This window comes from Leptodactylus fuscus, chromosome 8 (genome assembly GCF_031893055.1).
Source record: "Leptodactylus fuscus isolate aLepFus1 chromosome 8, aLepFus1.hap2, whole genome shotgun sequence".
Lineage (NCBI taxonomy): Eukaryota > Metazoa > Chordata > Amphibia > Anura > Leptodactylidae > Leptodactylus > Leptodactylus fuscus.
Window position 1 is genome coordinate 77948436 of NC_134272.1, and position 18354 is coordinate 77966789.

At 44.3% G+C, this 18354-nt stretch overlaps 1 protein-coding gene across 19 annotated transcripts in view; it reads left to right on the forward strand.

Annotated features, from left to right (window-relative positions):
- BAZ2B (bromodomain adjacent to zinc finger domain 2B) overlaps positions 1 to 18354 on the forward strand; it is a 126234-nt gene that overhangs the window by 25009 nt on the left and 82871 nt on the right. For all 19 annotated transcript variants that reach the window (XM_075284430.1, XM_075284429.1, XM_075284441.1 and 16 more), the window contains one exon: positions 17014 to 17160. In XM_075284430.1, the coding sequence (XP_075140531.1) occupies positions 17016 to 17160 (145 nt within the window). In that variant the 5' untranslated portion in view covers positions 17014 to 17015. The remainder of the gene's footprint in view (positions 1 to 17013; positions 17161 to 18354) is intronic.

Consider the following 18354-nt stretch of genomic DNA (forward strand, 5'->3'; position numbering starts at 1 on the left):
GAGCCGGCTAACGGAAAAAAGAACTGACCGGCTCCCATTGATTTCAATGGGAGCCGTCTTTTTGGTCAGGATTTTGACACAGATACGGCTTCAAAATCCTGAACAAAATACACCATGTGAACTCAGCCTTAGATTGATTCAGGTGACTCAAACCTATCTGTGATTTTGGGTGGACATGCTGGGCTCTGGAGACAGACTCTCTTTATGATAGGAATACCCCATAACACACCAGCTGAGTCTTCAATGTGAACCAGTGCCCACACACAGCTCATTGTATCCGAATGATGTCAGTATAGAATAACCAGTCGGTGGGCGGACAGATTATTCGACTCCTCACTACCGGTTTGTTCCGCACCCATCTCCGTCATTTTTCCCTCTCCTTAATGGTTATCATGAACTTCACTTCTCTGCTTTTCCTCAGTGGAAACTTGAAATCTAAAAATAACTAAAGAGAAAACATTGGTATAAACAAGTTTGCAACACTCAGTAATGATTTCCTGGAATTCTGTTCCTATTACGACTCCCCGTCTCAAGTTTGTTTTGTAGTGCTGATTTGGCATTTGCAGATTGAGAAAATGAAGTGGCGCACGGACCTACCCATTGTACATGGACGTTTCTGCTGGAATCTCATCAGGATTTTGTCAAGAATATATATTTGTTGTTTTTTTTCATGACAGGCGCAATTCTCTGACACCAGTACCGGGAGCGCAGTAGACGACAGGACTTGTTCTGACAAAAAGGCCAGTGATAGAGAGACATTTGGTGTAATGTCTCATTACCATTCATCCTGACTAATTACGGCTGCGGGGATTATTTTTGGTGGTGACCGTCTGTTCTGATTTGCAATTTGCCAGAGACGAGGACAAATCCAACTTCTACTTCTAAATGATATGTAAAAAAGCTGCAATCAAATCTCCTTCTCGTGCTGTATTGTCGTGTAAAGACTCGGGTTTACGTATAATAATCAGATGTGTGAACTCCGCCTGATACGTGTCGGCGTCGCGTCTGGAGAATCTCGATGAAAACCTTGTACTCGAAGATAGTGTCAGACAGAATATATTCAGGGAAGATTTTCATGAGTCTTTCACCCCAGGAGATCTGTGTCAGGCGTCAGTGCCAGGCTCCCAGTCATGGTACCATGTGTGGTGGCAATTAGATTTTTTTAACCCTTTAAGGCAGAGGTTGTTTACTTGACAGGTAGGAAACTAGAATGACGATGGTTCAGGGCGTTGGGATCTGAGTAGTTAGGGCTTGTTGACACGGGCACTAAGGGGGCGGATTATGATGTGGATTACTCACCATAATCCGCCCCCTCACAATGGTGGTCTATGTAGACCCGCCATGCTACTTTTTTCGCTGCTCACGGAAAAAAGAAGCAGGCTGCCCTTTCTCCAGGTGGCGTCTGCCTCGCGGCAGCAACCTCCGGAGTCGGCCCATTCATTTGAGCCTACTCCGAAGGGGGAAGCCACGACAGTTGTAGCAGGCGGGTTTTGACCCTAGAGTGACACTGCTCCCCGCATCACTCTCAGTACCTAAATCCGCCATACCACCCCCATGTGGACTTATCCTAAAAGTGGGTTTTTTTGCCTTTGAAAAACTCTATGTTATGGGGCGAAGAGCAAGGAGAAAGCTTATGGGGGGCTTCATCTTCCCGAAACCATAAAGTGATGTCAAATAGACTGAGCTGAGCTTATATGTGTTTTCATCTAGATGGCTTTTCCACTTTGGGAGCAAAGGATTGGGCATGTTGAATATTATCTATAAACTTTTGTCGGTCAGAAACAGCCTCAGAACCATGCAGGACATATATAGAGAAGTACTGACTTATACTTATGTGAATGAAGTACTTTGGTTGTAAGATAAAGTTCCTGTTTAGCCCCAGCAACTGAATAAGCTTCTGTTTCTACTTCTATCTCTGCTTGTGCTCACTCTTCCCTTCTCCATAGACTTCACCTTCTTCGCTGCTGTCATGACACCATACAGCGAGGCTTTGATCAGTATCGGACTGATGGGAATCAAATCTATAACACCCTCACCGAGCACTGGGGTTTCTTCACTGCTTTCTAGGCTATGATTGGTGTTGAAGCTCAGTCCCTATTCTTGAATGGGAGGGGGCTACAAACAGGGCATGTGACCAGTGAATGTGACATCACTGTCCTTTAGGGTAAGTTCACACTGAGTTTTTTGGTCCGGATTTTGAGGCCTTATCCTTATCTGAAGACACCCCCTCCTCCAGACTAGGCTATTTCTTTGGGCCTAATCTGGAGCAGAGTGCGCAGCTGGATGCTGGTGTAGTGTACCGTCTTTCAGTCGTGGCTACCCGGCTTTTGGACTGGAACCTGAGTCTGCCTCCGCTTCAGGTTCAGGTCCAAAAAACCCCATCTGAACTTACCCTTAAAGCAGAAGCATTGCTCATTCGAGAGCAGGCATTTCTATCAGCTAGTTGGTGGAGACGTTAGATGTTGAACTCCCACTGATCTGATATTGATGACCCATCTTAAGGACAGGTCATTAATATCCTCCCTTTAAACCCTCCTTAAAATGACCACACACATTAGATGAATATCTGTCAGATCTGCCAATCTCTGTGAGACCCGTGGATTATCTGTTGTGTATGGTAGGACCCCAACTTTTAAAACACAATAGATGTTGGGGGACAGTAGACTCATACTATTAGATTTTGAGATACCTGATCCTGGCAGCAGGCCAATCCCCTCACCATACTCCAAACACATGCAGCCAAGCCAAGCATCCATGTTTATGGGAGCGGAGAAGGTAGCTGTCAGCCATATAAGCTTATGGTCAACCGCAGACTGAAGAAAACCGGTACCCATTGTGGCTTATTATATGATTTTTATCCTTAAGTTTTTTGACTGACAATTTGGTGAAAATCTCATGACAAACCGCATTTTGTACTGACACATTATGCTGGAGCGACCTCTCATGAGACATTTAGCTTGCTAAAATGTATTCACAGTTATATTACAAGAATAGGATCACCAACATTTACAGACATTGCATGTACTTACAGATGCTCTCAGGATCCGGCTTAGTTCCCATTAGTTGCCTAGGGAGGCGGCTACAATTACCCATGTCATTACTTTATAGCAATATGTCTGTCTATATTATCCAGAAGTCTATTACAATAGGAAAGGAAATGATATTAAACCTCTTAGGCCAGGTAGCCTGCAGATAGTAGAGCTATGGGAATATATTGGAGAAGGGGAGGAAGGTACCAAGAACAAAAATAACAATGGAACACTATTGCTCCGGCATCATTTACCTAGAGCAGAGAAAATGGCTACCAGTCTTCTTCCAAGTCCATGTGATAGTGACCTCTATGGCACCAAATTGCAGACATCCAGGCCCTCAGGGCTAGTTCTGCTCCCTCCATGTGCTTTGTCTGGCCACTAAGGAAACCCACTCTAAGGCCTGGTTCACATCTGCGTTCTGTAATCCGTTTGAAAAGTCTGCATGGAGACCCCCCCTGAACGGACTACCAAACGCATTGGCAAGAGGTGTGCAGTGAAAGCACATGGATCCCCATAGACTATAATGGGGTCCGTGTGCTTTCCGTGTCTTGCGGAGAGGAAAGTAGATTGTGAACTATTATAGACTATGGGGTCCGTGTGCTTTCACTGCACACCGCTTGCCAATGCATTTGATAGTCCGTCCCTATGCAGACTCCCTCGAACGGATTACTGATGCAGATGTGAATCAGTTTCTAGTATCTCCCAGTTTCGGGGTCTGCCGACTCAGGGCACATTCCGACAATCACCGTTCACCTTCCATTTTGTAATCACATAGGCCACTGTCAATTTTGAGTAATTCAGTCCGTTTGTTATGTCCCTTAAGGATCGACCATTTCTGTGGTACCCCACAATGACCCCTTTCTTGAAATCGGACAACTCTGCACTTTGTGGCATCTTACATGCGACTAATGCCAATGCTGTTTCCTATTTAACGGTGGACAGCATGATGTACATCACAACTGCAGATATCTTCATATGCATGGTGTCCAAATACTTATTAGTAGGCAGTGTATATCAGCGGAAATACTGGCATCTTCCCTATAGGCTTAGTAAGGGGATAAAATCCGCATACAAAAACAACCCAGTGAAAACACAGCTGAAAAAACCCCAATGCGTTTTTGTTGCGGTCCTTTGCGCAGCGTTTTTAGCTGCATTTTAATACTCAGAGCCTCAGCCTTAAAGTCATTTTTTCAGAAGGTGACAAGAGCACTGAAAAGAAAACCACAAAAAGTAAAATCTTACAAAACCCCCAGAAAGCTGCACATCACAAATGCAGGCACGCAGAGGTCAACTCTCCATTTACTCGAAAGTGATGTCACACCGCCCCATCCTGATAAGCTTCATCCACCTCTCCGTCAAGTCCAGATTGCTGCATACAAATGACATTTTGTTTGGCTGAGAATGTTATATTTCCATTGACCTTGACAGCTGTGCACACTTGGACTTAATAATATTCATTTGAAATGTGAGTGGAAGAAAGTTGAAGCTTGTGTGGAATATCATTGGTAATGCATGACGTTACGAGCTTATCCGGCCTGCTCGGTAAATACTGAAGCGCTTTATTTTCTCTAGGAGATGTAATGGGGAGAAGGATAAGGGGTGTGAAGTAATATCTTGTCACCCGAGGAATGATACGGTGCGCAGGGATCCTTTTAATGATAGTTATGAGGAAGAAATCTATTTTGTACATTACATTTACATGCGTGTTCACGATATCCCACATGCCCATCACCCGCTCAGTCCAAGGAAAAAAAAAAGTGCATTACATTCCCTATTTCTGCTGTAGCATTTATCGGATGTGCATTGACTTCTTTGTAGTCATTAGGCGGGTGCTAATACTTTTCTATATATGTATCGAGCGCCTTTCCAATTTTTGCTCCGATTTTCGTTTGGTTTCCCACTCATTTCCATTCTATAAAATGTAGAGCTCTACTAAGGGATCGTTCACACAGGGCAAGAGGGGGCGGATTTTGGCACTGAATCCACGTCATAATCAGCCCCATCACAATAGAGGTCTATGTAGATCGCTAGCTTACTTTTTTACGTGAGCGGCAACAAAAAGAAGCGAGCTGCCCTTCTTCAGGTGGACTCCGTGGTTGATTCAGCTCCGGCATCCGTCTCACGGCAGCACCCTCCGGACTAGGCCCATTTATTTGAACCTATTCTAGAGGGGGAAGCCGCAACTGTCGGAAGCCGCGACAGTCGTGGCAGGCGCATTTTGGCCCTATTGTGACGTGGCTTCCCCCATCACTCTCAGGACCAAATGTGAATGAGGCCCAAGGCATGAGCAGATTTGCAAACTGACAGTTCAGCTATTTTATGTACTTTATACCTAAAAAAGGTAGACCAGTCACATTACTTTCACTAAGTATAAAGAGGCCTTATCGCCATGTCTATTGACCTACCCCATCTGATCGGCGCGGTCACCCTGACGATTTTCATGTTTTGTTTATCCAAATCTGTTCAGCCATTCCAAAGATATAAGCCCTTTTAGTGTTGATGCAAATTAGGATAGGTTAGCCAAGTGGGCAGTAACACTAGATGGCATATGGCATACAGAACACAAAGACCCTGCCCAAGAGGAACCATAATGTTACCACCCAGTTGACTAGTAGAACCTACTTTGCATCAGTCTTAAAAGGGCTTATATCTGTGGAATAGCTGAACGGATTTGGATAAACAAAACACCAAAATGCTCAGGGTGACAGTGTCGAACAGATGGTGCATGTCATTGGGCTTTTTAGACCTGGTGACATGTCCTTTTTTTTCTAGTTCCAGATTTCTGTGCCTATGTAATTCATTTATTTTAGAATTCATGGTCCCTTATTAAATAAAAAGCTTCAATTTTCCCTGATAGATATGGGACACCATCGTACCCATGAAATGTCTTGCCAGTCCCCCTGAAATTATCCCGTATGGTTGATTTACATGTAATATGAATAGCTAGTATGAAATGGTATCCAATAAAATTTACTTTTTAAAAAAATTTTTTTACATTCTTGGACATTAACCTAATTGGGATTAAAAAAAATTTTGTAAATTTTTTTAAAAATTGTCTTATTTGTGATTATTTTTTTTTCTACAACAGGTTCAGGATTCTTCCTTCTCTTATCCAATCCATTTTAATCTGGTGTTTAAAAAAAAAAAAAAAAAAAAAGTGCCCCCAAAAAGCCACAAATGTAAGCCATGATGTGCGGAGGTTATAAAGGGACGCGGGTTCAATAAGTTCGGCCTGTAATTAATTAGACATGTGTTATGTTGATTAAGAGGAAAGCAAAGCAAAATCTCCAGTGAGCCATCTGCCATTGTCACCACAAAGGGGGGAAAAAGTCCTTCCTCGGCCCCGTATCTCGCTGTCATGTCTCTCTATTGTTAATTATTCAATGTAAAATTGATAGTCAAATCCAATTTCTTGTCCTGCTTCTCTTTCATTCGTGCCCCTTCCCCCTCCCTTTGTAGTGAATTCCACCATCTATCCTTACAGTGAATAATCCATTCTTTTATTGGCAGTGCGGATGTGTTTCTCACGCTCGCAGTCAATTCTCCGGCCCTCGCTCTGATTAGTTTGTCAGGCTAATTCTTTTGTATTATCTTTCAGTAGATTTTTAGACAAGATCACCTCTAAGGCTCGTTCACATTTAACCACAGTTTCCTTCATGTTTTTTTTTGTTTTTCTGTAGAAGACAGGGCAATACAGATCACCTTAGCAGCCATATTAGGGTTGCAATTCCGAGTCCGAGTCTATGGTGCGCGAAGTCCGGTTCAGCAGAAGTCCAGGTATTGCAGCTAAAATATGGATGACGGAAATTGTCTGTATTTCCGTCATCTGAATATGGCCTTCTAGTCTGGTTGGAAGAATGTGCAGCAGTCTTTTTAGACTGCAGGGACTGAAGACCCCAACCGTATTCTATAACACTGCTGGTAAAGTAACCAAAAATAAACCAAACTATTATATAGGTTTGGATTAATGTGAACTACATCACTAAGGCCGGGGCCCACGCTGCGTTTTACAGTAACTGCAAAGTGGATAGGATTCTGGCTAGTCCAATCCACGTATTGCAGAAAAAAATCTGCAGCAAAATGCTGCGACTTCAAAAACACTTGCGTATCAAATCGCAATATGTTTCCGCCGTGGTCTTTTCCACAGTGCTTTTTTTTAAAAAAAATTTATGTAGATTGTGAGTCCCACAATGTGCATTTTGTTTTCCCTATCAGTATGTCTTTGGAATATGGGATGGAAATCCACGCAAACACGGGGAGAACATACAATCTCCTTGCAGATGGTTTTTTACCCTTGGCAGGATTCGAACCCAGGGCTCCAGCTGCAAGGCTGCAGTGCTAACCACTGAGCCACCGTGTGACCCTTCCACAGTGCTTTTTGGCTGCAGTTTGCTATGTGGGGCTTTAGCCTAAAGGGGTTTTGCCTGCTAAAGAAAATCATTCCCTATCCACAGAGTACGAGAAAAAGGGCCCCTTCACACGGCGTAAGCGCTCTGCTCATTCCGAGCCGTACACGCGAGCGCTTCGAAACACTTCTCATTCACTTCAATGGGAGCGCGTGTAAAGCCGGCTTTACGAACGCTCCCATTGAAGTGAATGGGAAGTGTTTAGAAGCGCTCGCGTGTACGGCTCGGAATGAGCAGAGCGCTTATGCCATGTGAAGGGGCCCAAAGGCTTATTCCACCTTTAGTGGACGTGTGTATGTAGCCAGATTGTATAGGATAAAACAAAGTTACAAGCAGTCAGGAGGGGGCTATAAAATATATATATATTACTTCCCCACATCCTCTCCTCCATTCCTGCACTGGTTCGGCCATTGGCTCCACTGCTCTTAGCGGCTGTAGTCAGAGGGTCCATTTTAACGGAGGAATTTGTTGCTGATTCCGGTGCGGAATCCGCGTCAGAATCAGTGCTGAAAAAAACGCCTCCCATTGACTTCAATGTGTTCCGTACGGAAAATGAAACCCATTGAAGTCACTGGGAGGCCTTTTTTCAGCGCTGATTCTGACGCGGATTCCGCATCAAAATCCACGCCAAAAAACTCAGTGTTAAGACTCTGTTCTTCGCTGTATATACCCATTGATTGTAAATTGCCTGTTCAAAATGTACACATGCCCTGTTGTGGTCCTTTGCTGGCCATAGATGCCCATTAATGTCTACGGGTCTGTGAATATCACAAGCAATACAGGGATGCCGCAGATCGTGTGCTCCATGATCAACACAAACATCACGCGTCTGCTAAAATTGAATGTGTGAATAAGCCCCAAGTGTCTGATCTGTGCGGGTCTCTGCAGATGAATGAAGGTGATGGTCTTGTGCAGGTTTCCTCCATCCATCCGTATGGGACCTGTCAAAAAATAGCCAATAGCCCAGTCATTTTTACATAATACACAATTGCAGCAAATTTACAGCCCAGTCATTTTTGCAAAAATTTTGACCTATGGTGATAACACGTCCCCCCTATGAATAATCCTAATCTCCTGCATCCATATTATCCATCCCATCATTGTATTTGCTTTCTTCGCAGCTGTCGGACACTAATTCCTGCCAATATCACCCGCTTGTTCTGTACCCAAATCTACTTTTACAAAAATAAAGTGTATTCAGCAGTAAGAAACTGCAAAAAGGCTGGACGTTATGACAGGCGAGGGCTACAGCTAATAATAAACCTGCGATGGAGGAGACACAGCGTGCGTTCAGCGATGTACAGACCCAGTCTTGAAATAGGTATAAATGTCTGTACATGTCTGCAGAAGTTTTTGCCCCCTCCCTCTCGATGGCAGCGCCAGTTTTTCTATACATTACTCACATTTTGTAAATAGATGACCTTCTAAAATAATGTGACGCCTGGCGCTGAAACGTCTAGCACATTCCCGAGAAATCTTCCAATAATGGGCTGATTTGCTTAATTACCGACCCTAATTATTTTTGGCTACTGACTGTGAGAAAGGGCACAGTGTTATTTTTACATAATGATAAGGGTGTTTTGTGGGCACGGGGGCGACGCAGACTCTCCGCTCTCGGCAGTCGTCCTGTGTACTTACAATAAAGCATGGAGGTAATCCTTGTGGAACAGGAGGGATTACCAGAGTTAACAACCAGATTGCCAAGGCATTTTATAAGGTACCAACTCCGAGCCGCCGATGACTCTGAGAATCTCTCTAGAAATATATAAGGTATTAGACTATGTGATATATTCCTGGACATCCTGGCAGGTCGGGTAATGTCTGCTGATTTATGGAGCAGAAGTGCTGAAATAGCAATCACTATACTGAATCATAAGAAATGATGAGTTTGTAAGATAAGGAGGTGATGCAGACTCTTAAAGGAGAATGTCCACATTCACCTTGTTATCACCTGGCGGAGCACCCAGGCCCAATGCACCCTGCTCCAGTATCTGACTACCTGACATGTAAGGTAGTAGTTGGGATTTGATAGGATCCACCGCTCAGGATGGGAACTTTATCTCTACTCCAGATAAGTGTAAGGCATATCAGATTCACATCTGAATCGGTAAACCGTTCGGGGAGGTCTGCATGGGGACCCCCCAAAGTACTACCGAACACATTGGCGGTGAAAGCACATGGACCCCATAAACTATAATGGGGTCTGTGTGCGCTCCACATGGTCTCCGCACAGAACATACAGACAGAAAAGCAGTTCACGATCTACTTTCCTGTCCGCTTGACTCGTGTGGAAAGCACACGGACCCTCATTATAGTCTATGGCAGGGGTAGGGAACGTACGGCTCTCCAGCTGTTGCAAAACTACAACTCCCAGCATGCATACTGGCTCTGCTGTTCTGGGAACTCCCATGGAAGTGAATGGAGCATGCTGGGAGTTGTAGTTTCACAGCAGCTGGAGAGCCAAAGGTTCCCTACCCCTGGTCTATGGGGTCTGTGTGCTTTCACTGCACACCACTTGCCAATGCGTTCAGTAGTCCATTCGGGGGGGGGGACTCCTTGTGGACTCCTCGTGGACTCCTCGTGGACTCCTCGTGGACTCCTCGATCGGATCACCTATGCAGATGTGAATGAGGCCTTAGTGTATTTAAGGCTGAGGCCCGACGTTGCAAAAACACAGCTTCTTTTGTTGCAGATTTTGCTGCGTTTTTTTGAGCCAAACTTCGGAATGTATCTAGGAAGTTCTTATACTTCTACCTTCTGCTCAATCCACTCCTGGCTTTGGCTCAACAAAACGCAACAAAATCTGCAACAAAAAAAGCTGCGTATCTGCAACGTGGGGCCTCAGGCTTAGACACTTCCTAACAGTATATGCACCTCGTTTGACATGTGGGTGGGGCTAATTGAAAAGGGGGTGTGGCTATGCTAACGTATGTATTGAAAAGAAACTACCCGTGGAAAGCCACGGACCCCATATACTGTAACAGGCTCCGCCTGGTTTCCGCTCACATTTTTCAAGCGGAATGGGGAACAGAATCCCCAAACGGCAATTGAATGCAGATGTGACCCTAGCCTTAGTCTGCACATGCTCAATATGACTCTAGTCACAGCCAAATGCTGGGTCTTGCACAGTGGTATAGCTAGTCTTGTGTTTGTGCGCCATTTTGGAGGTTCAGGTCCTATAGGCATTATGGCGACAACTCTTTGGCTGCACTTTGGAAGACGACACAATCATCACAAATAAAATGGAGATTAACTACCTCTGTAAGTGCCACCTCCTTACCGCTTTCTGGCCACCATGAGCTCTGTTTACCCATTAAAGGGAGTCCAACACCAGCACCCAACATATCACCCCACCCCCACTGGGCTCAGCGGAGAAATTGCTCAACCTGTACACTTTGGTGGATTCTGTGGCTACATATACATGATATCAGTGATCATCAGTGTGCTGTAAGTGAGGTGACTGCTGCAAAGAAATCTTCTACAGAAAACAAGAGGTCTCTGCATATTATTTGGCTTAGCGGTCAGAGTTAGAACTGCATGATTTTTAGAATTGTATTTGAAAATATAGATCTTAAAATGAACATTTTTTAAAAAAACAACTTTAAAAACGTGATTAAAAAGTAGGTCCCTTTAATAAAGACTAGTAGAGATTCTAGCGCTAAGTATTAAGAGCATTGCCTGCAGATGACTTCCTTTCTGTAGACTTCGCGTAGTCGCTCGCCCCAGCTGTCCTGCAGTCTTTTGGCGTCGTTCTCACACTTCAGCTGTGGAATTGTTAGTTATGTAATTTCTCTTTCCTAAGCAGATTCATAAGTGAAGATCCCAGTTAAGTACATTAATAATGCATGGGGCCCCATGCGTTCGCTAATGCCGAATATTAATTGCATCTCTTACTCAAAGTGTCGGAGCGCAGAACTTAAGCGTAACCCAGAGACCTTTATTATGCGGTTATGGTTTGAGGGGTGCGGTTTTGAGGAACATTTTTTCCCTTTACATTCACTTCACACATTAACCACATATACACAGCTGCTAAACCACACGCACTGACTGATTTTTATGGTTTAGCAGCAAAATAAAGTTCCTCGACAAACCCCCGACTCTTATTGATCTGGGAACGTGAGAAGTTTATTGATACATTGGTGCAGTTTATTGCTACGTTTTCTCCTGAGGATGCATTTGCACAAGTCGGATTTCAAATTTTTTTATTATTATTATTATTGTTAAAAATGTTTTTAAAAGCGGCCGCATTGTTTACAATAATCACAGCAAAAAAAAAAAAGTAACAAAACTGATACCCCAAACCTGTAAATATGGTATAAAATTAGGCAGCTGAAATGAGTAGATAAAAATGGCACGCCGCATGAAAGAAATTGCACCGAAAAAATGAAGTTTGTGGCGACGCTATTAAATTTCAGACATTTTTTGCAATTTTCCCTGACAGTTGTGAAAATTTTTTTGCAATCTTTAAACTTTGAAATGTTAAGATTTTGTGTGGCAAAGACTGAATATTACCAGGTGTGTGTCCTGGACTGGTTACTAGGCCATAAAAGTCTGCAGAGCCTGCATTTCAGGGCAGATCCTGGGAGTGAGAGGAGGCGCCTGGGTCTGTCCTGATAGACTGAGAGTCTGGTGAGACTGTATTGCGCCATTTTTGTTTACTTGTGTGGTTGGTAGTAAGCCACCCGAACAGTTAGAACTTACTGTTTAGTTAGTGCTCGGACGAGCAGGGTTTTGTTTGACATTCTTTTGTCTGAAATTAAGGCTTAGTTAGTGCTCGGACGAGCAGGGTTTTGTTTGACATTCTTTTGTCTGAAGTTAAGGCTGTATTTTACTGTATTTGCTCCGTCTGTGCCTAGCGTGAAAGTTTATTTATTTTGCTGTTTTTTGTAAATAAACCTGTTTTTGTGTCCTTGTCTCCGACTGGGTCCACACCACTGCTACTACTGAGCTACCCCACAGTACGTACATGTTACCTATAGTGAAATCTCCAGGTATCTACATGCATACGTGTTACTGACAGTAAGAATTCTAGGCATCTATATACATATCAGTAACACGTATTCCTGCGTTGATGGTTTTGGTAGTTGCCGCTTGCTCCTAGGACTTTAGAAGGTGAACGCGCATTTATTGTGGATGGGAAGTTTAATTTCACCTTCCCGAGTCCTGTCTCTTAATTCTCCACACTGCAGCCATATGTTGAGCTATCAGGCAGCATGACGGATGTGTTAATGTTCTCTATAGCATAAACAGCTGCTGGACACCATGTTTATATACTGTAGATACAGCTGTATCCTGCTTTATATACAGAACATCATTTGTATCATCCCCGTTAAAAAACGATTGCAGCCCGAAGGGAAAATATCTGCAATGATAATGTGTACTGCAATATAAAAAGTCTGCAAATTATAGTGTACGGTAGTTGTGACTGTGAGAACCCTTAAAACTGCAGAAGTAAAACACTTACTGTGTGTACATGATTTGTGGTATGATAGAAAACACACACAGGATAAACCACTGTCACATGTCATAGATATTATACAATATGCTACTAGGTTTTTTAAAGGGCTGTGTCTACAGAACCCTTGCCAGCCAGATAGATAGATAGATAGACAGATAGATAGATGGGTAGGTTAGTGTCACCAGAACCAGCATATCACCCTAGCCCTGCAGATAGATAGGTTAGTGTCACCAGACCCAGCATATCACCCCAGCCCTGTAGATAGATAGGTTAGTGTCACCAGAACCAGCAAATCAAATCAAATCAAATCAAAAAATGCTTTATTGGCACGTCCGAATAGGTATTTGGCATTGCCAAAGCTAGTAAAGTGGGTGGGTGGGTGGGGGGGAGTTGGGTTGGGTGGGTGGTGGGTATGGGGGGGGGGGGGGGTTTGGGTTATAACAGTCCATGGAGTCTCATCTTCCTCTTCGTTGGTGACTGCTATATGGGGGGGGGGTTAGAGGTGGGGTGGGGCAGGGCGGTTGGTTTGGGGTATAACAGTCCGTGGAGTCTCACTTCCTCTTAGTTGGTGGCTGCTATATGGGGAGGTGGGGGTGGGGGTGGGTGGGGCGGGTGTTTTGGGATAAATATAACAGTCCATGGAGTCTCATCTTCCTCTTGTTTGGTGACAGCTGGACACGTATTGGGCAGCGAACTCCACAGTGGCCTCTTCTTCTCCCAGTAGGATGTAGAGTTTCCTCTTCTCGTCTGCAGATATGAAGTCTGGGATGTGGGCAGAGAGTCTTTGGTAGTAGACGGCCCTCACAGCTGAGTATTTGGTGCAGTGTAGCAGGAAGTGGGTCTCGTCTTCTAGGGCCCCCTGGTCACAGTGCTGGCACAGTCTCTTCTCCCGTGGCTTGTACGTCTGCCTGTATCGCCCCGTCTCTATCTCTAGGTTGTGGGCGCTCAGTCTGTACCGGCTCAGGGTCTGTCTGTGCTTGGGGTGGCGTATTCTCTCCAGGTAGGTGGCCATGGTGTAGTCCCTTTGTAGGGATTGGTACACGGTGAGTTTCTTGGAGTTATTTATTTCATTTCTCCATTCTTCAATGTACCGCTCTCTGTTTGCCTCTGTGGTCGCCTTTATTTCGGCCTTGGTTATCATCTGTTGGTGTTTTTGGTTTGGTGGTTGTCTGCTGTTTGGTTGTTGAATGTCTGGTTTGCTTGGGTGGCTTAGCCAGGCTTGGTGGTGGTAGGAGTCGGGCTTGCTCCCCTGGATGTGTGCCTGGAAAGCTAGCGCCCTCTTCTGTATGGTGAGCCATAGGGGGAGTCTGCCTAGCTCTGCCCTGCAGGCTATGTTGGTGGTGTTGCGATGGACATGGAGCAGGTATTTGCAGAACTCCAGGTGGAAGTTCTCTGTTGGGCTGGAATCCCACCTTGACTGGTCTGGGTAGGTGGCTGGGCCCCAAACCTCGCTGCCATAGAGAAGGATCGGGGAGATGACAGCGTCAAATATCTTCATCCAGACCCTCACCGGTGGTTTGAGGTGGTACAGTTGTCTTCTGATGGCGTAGAAGGTTCTGCAGGCTTTTGCTTTCAGGGTTTCTATTGCTGCTTTGAAGCTTCCTGATTGGCTGAGCTCCAGCCCCAGGTAGGTGTAGCTGTTGGTTTTCTCCAGTGTGGAGCCGTTCAGTGTGAATTGTGGGGTGGTGGAGGCTTTATTGTGGCCCTTCTTCTGAAATACCATGATTTTGGTCTTCTTCTGGTTGATGGGTAGGGCCCATGTGGTGCTGAATTTTTCCAGCACTGACAGGCTTTCTTGGAGGTCTTTCTCGGTGGGGGCCAGGAGTAGGAGGTCGTCGGCGTATAGCAGGAACTTCACCTCTCGATTGTTCAGGGTGAGGCCTGGGGTTGGTGAGGCCAGCATATCACCCTAGTCCTGCAGATAGATAGGTTAGTGTCACCAGAACCAGCATATCACCCCAGCCCTGCAGATAGATAGGTTAGTGTCACCAGAGCCAGCATATCACCCTAGCACTGCAGATAGATAGGTTAGTGTCACCAGAACCAGCATATCACCCTAGCACTGCAGATAGATAGGTTAGTGTCTCCTGTATCATACAGTGTTTTCCCTTTGTGAATCTCTGTGTCCATTGCCAAGATATTGCCGTTAACCTCACATTTATAGACTGTTGGGTAAATGACTGGCCTATGGTCACAGTTGTGTCAGTATATGTTGGTGTAGATATATAAAACATTTTGGAATAACAAAGTAGACTATACTATTCCATAGGCTGTAGACAGATTTATACCAGATGTATACATACTGTATATTATTTTTAATGACAAGAGCCTTTACACATCTTTTAGTGTATACACAGAGGGATACAGCTCATCCATCTATTGGAGATATAAGTTGGGAGCTCCTCGAGAGTCATGGGCTCTAGACATGATGGGGACAGAGCTTTACCTCCCCTTGCTATCGTCCATGTCTCTTCCACTTTCTTGGCTAAACTTGATGGCCAGCTTATTAACATGAGCTCCTTACATTTGGCTTTGGCCTACAATAGAGAATGCTTCTGTATGTATATGGACAAATAAATGAATAAATAAAATTATTGGTACATTGGATGACCCGGTGTTCTGTAGTCCTAAGGAGCTGTTATTTACTTCCGTATATTCCCTCTCTGTATGCAATCACATTGGTCGGTGTCCTCTCCTGGATCACGGTGTAATTTCCCTAATACAGCTATGCTCACACCTAATACGGTTTCATAGGAAGCCAATAACTAAGTGCTGTATGTTTTAAAAGTACGTGAGGAAAGTGGATTATCTGGAGGAAAAACACACAGGCATAAGGAATATAAACAGCAGAACATACAAAGCCCATGGAGATAATGGTTTAGAGGACCACACACAGATGGACCACATACGTGGAGATCATCTGCCCATCTAATATGAGCACTTCAAGAATATCCATCTCTATCTACTCATGTAATAGACTCCTTCCATGTCCAGTTTGGTTTGTTCCATTTTTGCTGGTGATTAGATTGTCACAGTGTTGTAGAGGATGATCTAGGTATGTGATACGGAGGTTCGTGATAAATCGTAAGGGTTACTATATCCTGTATCTACCTCTGGCTTTTTGGTCACGTGTATTCATACATATGTTTTCATTTGGTATGAAGAAAGAATTGGCCCGTCCGCAGAATTTGTATGATGACAGTGACTGTCCAAATAGATTTACTTCATATGAATCGGAATCCATTCTGCTAATACTTAATGGGAGTGTGTCACCAGAACCAGCATTTCACCCCAGCCCTGCAGATAGATAGGTTAGTGTCACCAGAACCAGCATATCACCCCAGCCCTGCAGATAGATAGGTTAGTGTCACCAGACCCAGCATATCACCCCAGCCCTGCAGATAGATAGGTTACTGTCACCAGAACCAGCATATCACCCCAGCCCTGCAGATAGATAGGTTAGTGTCACCAGAACCAGCATATCACCCCAGCCCTGCAGATAGATAGGTTACTGTCACCAGAACCAGCATATCACCCCAGCCCTGCAGATAGATAGGTTAGTGTCACCAGAACCAGCATATCACCCCAGCCCTGCAGATAGATAGGTTACTGTCACCAGAACCAGCATTTCACCCCAGCCCTGCAGATAGATAGGTTACTGTCACCAGAACCAGCATATCACCCCAGCCCTGCAGATAGATAGGTTATTGTCACCAGAACCAGCATATCAGTGTTGTTCCTCAATGCTGTCCCCTCTATTTCTATATATATATTTTTTTTTATGTGGGCCCCATATAGGGCTCACAATGTACATTTTTTTCCCTATCAGTATTTCTTTGTAGAATGGGAGGAAAGCCATGCAAACACAGGAAGAACATACAAACCCCTTGCAGATGTTGTTCCTGTCAGGATTCAAACCCAGGACTGAGCGCTGCAAGGCTGCAGTACTAACCACTGAGCTACCGTGTTGCCCCTTACGTCCCCTCTATTTCTATGGACACCTTTACTAATGTCTTTTGGCTAGGTTTTTTTCTTGGACATTGTGTAGGTTTTAGTTATTATTAGGTTTCCTTACTGAAATATTTTCACTATTGTTTTTTTCAACGCTTTGTTTCAGACATGGAGTCTGCAGAGAGGATAACAACATCCAACTCATCGTCAGTGACTTCTTCCTCGCCTTCCACCCCTTCTGTAGCATCAGTGGTAACTAAAGGAGGCCTTCCCACCGGAGTCACCCCTCTGAGCTCCTCAATTACGGCTTGTGGTGAGTATTCTTTCTGAAGTAACACGAGATACAGGGGATGGTGTTGATCTGAATGAGTTTTCATGGGCGCGTCACGTCCTTTGATGACAATAATTAGATTATAATGTAATAGCACATAAACCTATCATCCACTGGGATGATAGTCAGGGATCCTATGTCACTGGAATGGATGGAGAAGTAGGTTGTGCATATCTGGGGCTTATTCTTGGCAATCTTTTGGGGATGAACAGCTCGGCATTGCACATGTATGACCTGCCGTACCATTCATACGGATCACACAGACCCCCATTTGTCTGATCAGTGATTAGACCCCTACCTATTAGATAGTTATCCCCATCCCATAGACAGGGTATAACTTGGGACTTACATAATATCCCTTTAAAACCTAAAAAGTTGCACAAAAGAGATAGCAGTAAGGTATTGGTGTAGATAATAAGCGCTCGCTGCGTTTCTCCTTTGTAGTCTATGTTTTTCTGTTTGTATGCTTTCCTATATCTCATCTCGCACACAATGCTGTCTGTTCTTCATTTATTTACCTGTATTTATGTATATTTCCGTGCGTGCGCTGACTGTTCACGGTGACATTTCAGAAGGGAATAAGTCTCATCAACATTACAGGAAAAACACCATTTAAAATGTCAGCTCTGCGCGAACATTAATCATCAGCTTAATATACCTATTGAGAGCGATCCTCTGCCCACAGGAGCGCGTTTCACCGGGGATTACCGCATTTCAATAGTTACATTTAAATAAAGACGTTTTTACATTGGAACGCCTGGAATGGATAAGTGCCATGCATTAAACATTACCTTGTTTAAGAAAATTTCCTAAAGTGTTTAAAGGAGAAGAATCAGTCTCTAAATGCCTCTTATGTATTACATAGGTTTGAGTTCTTGCAGAATTGAAAACCTGAAAGGCAATAAAATTGGCAGGGCACATTAGATGTTGGCTGAACTTGCCGATTTTGTCAGGCCGTGTAATGGGTAGCTGGACTTGACCTTAAAATTTTTTGGGTCGATCACCCACAAAAACCTTTGGGGTCTCTTCTAACCCCAGAGTATAACATGTGGGGTGCAGTTATACTCACCTTGTCTCACCACTCCTGGGCATCCTTGTACATCTTATGGTCCCCAGCATCCTCTTCTGGCCTTTGGCTAACTTCACACGTCCAAAATTCACCATTGAGGCCATGGG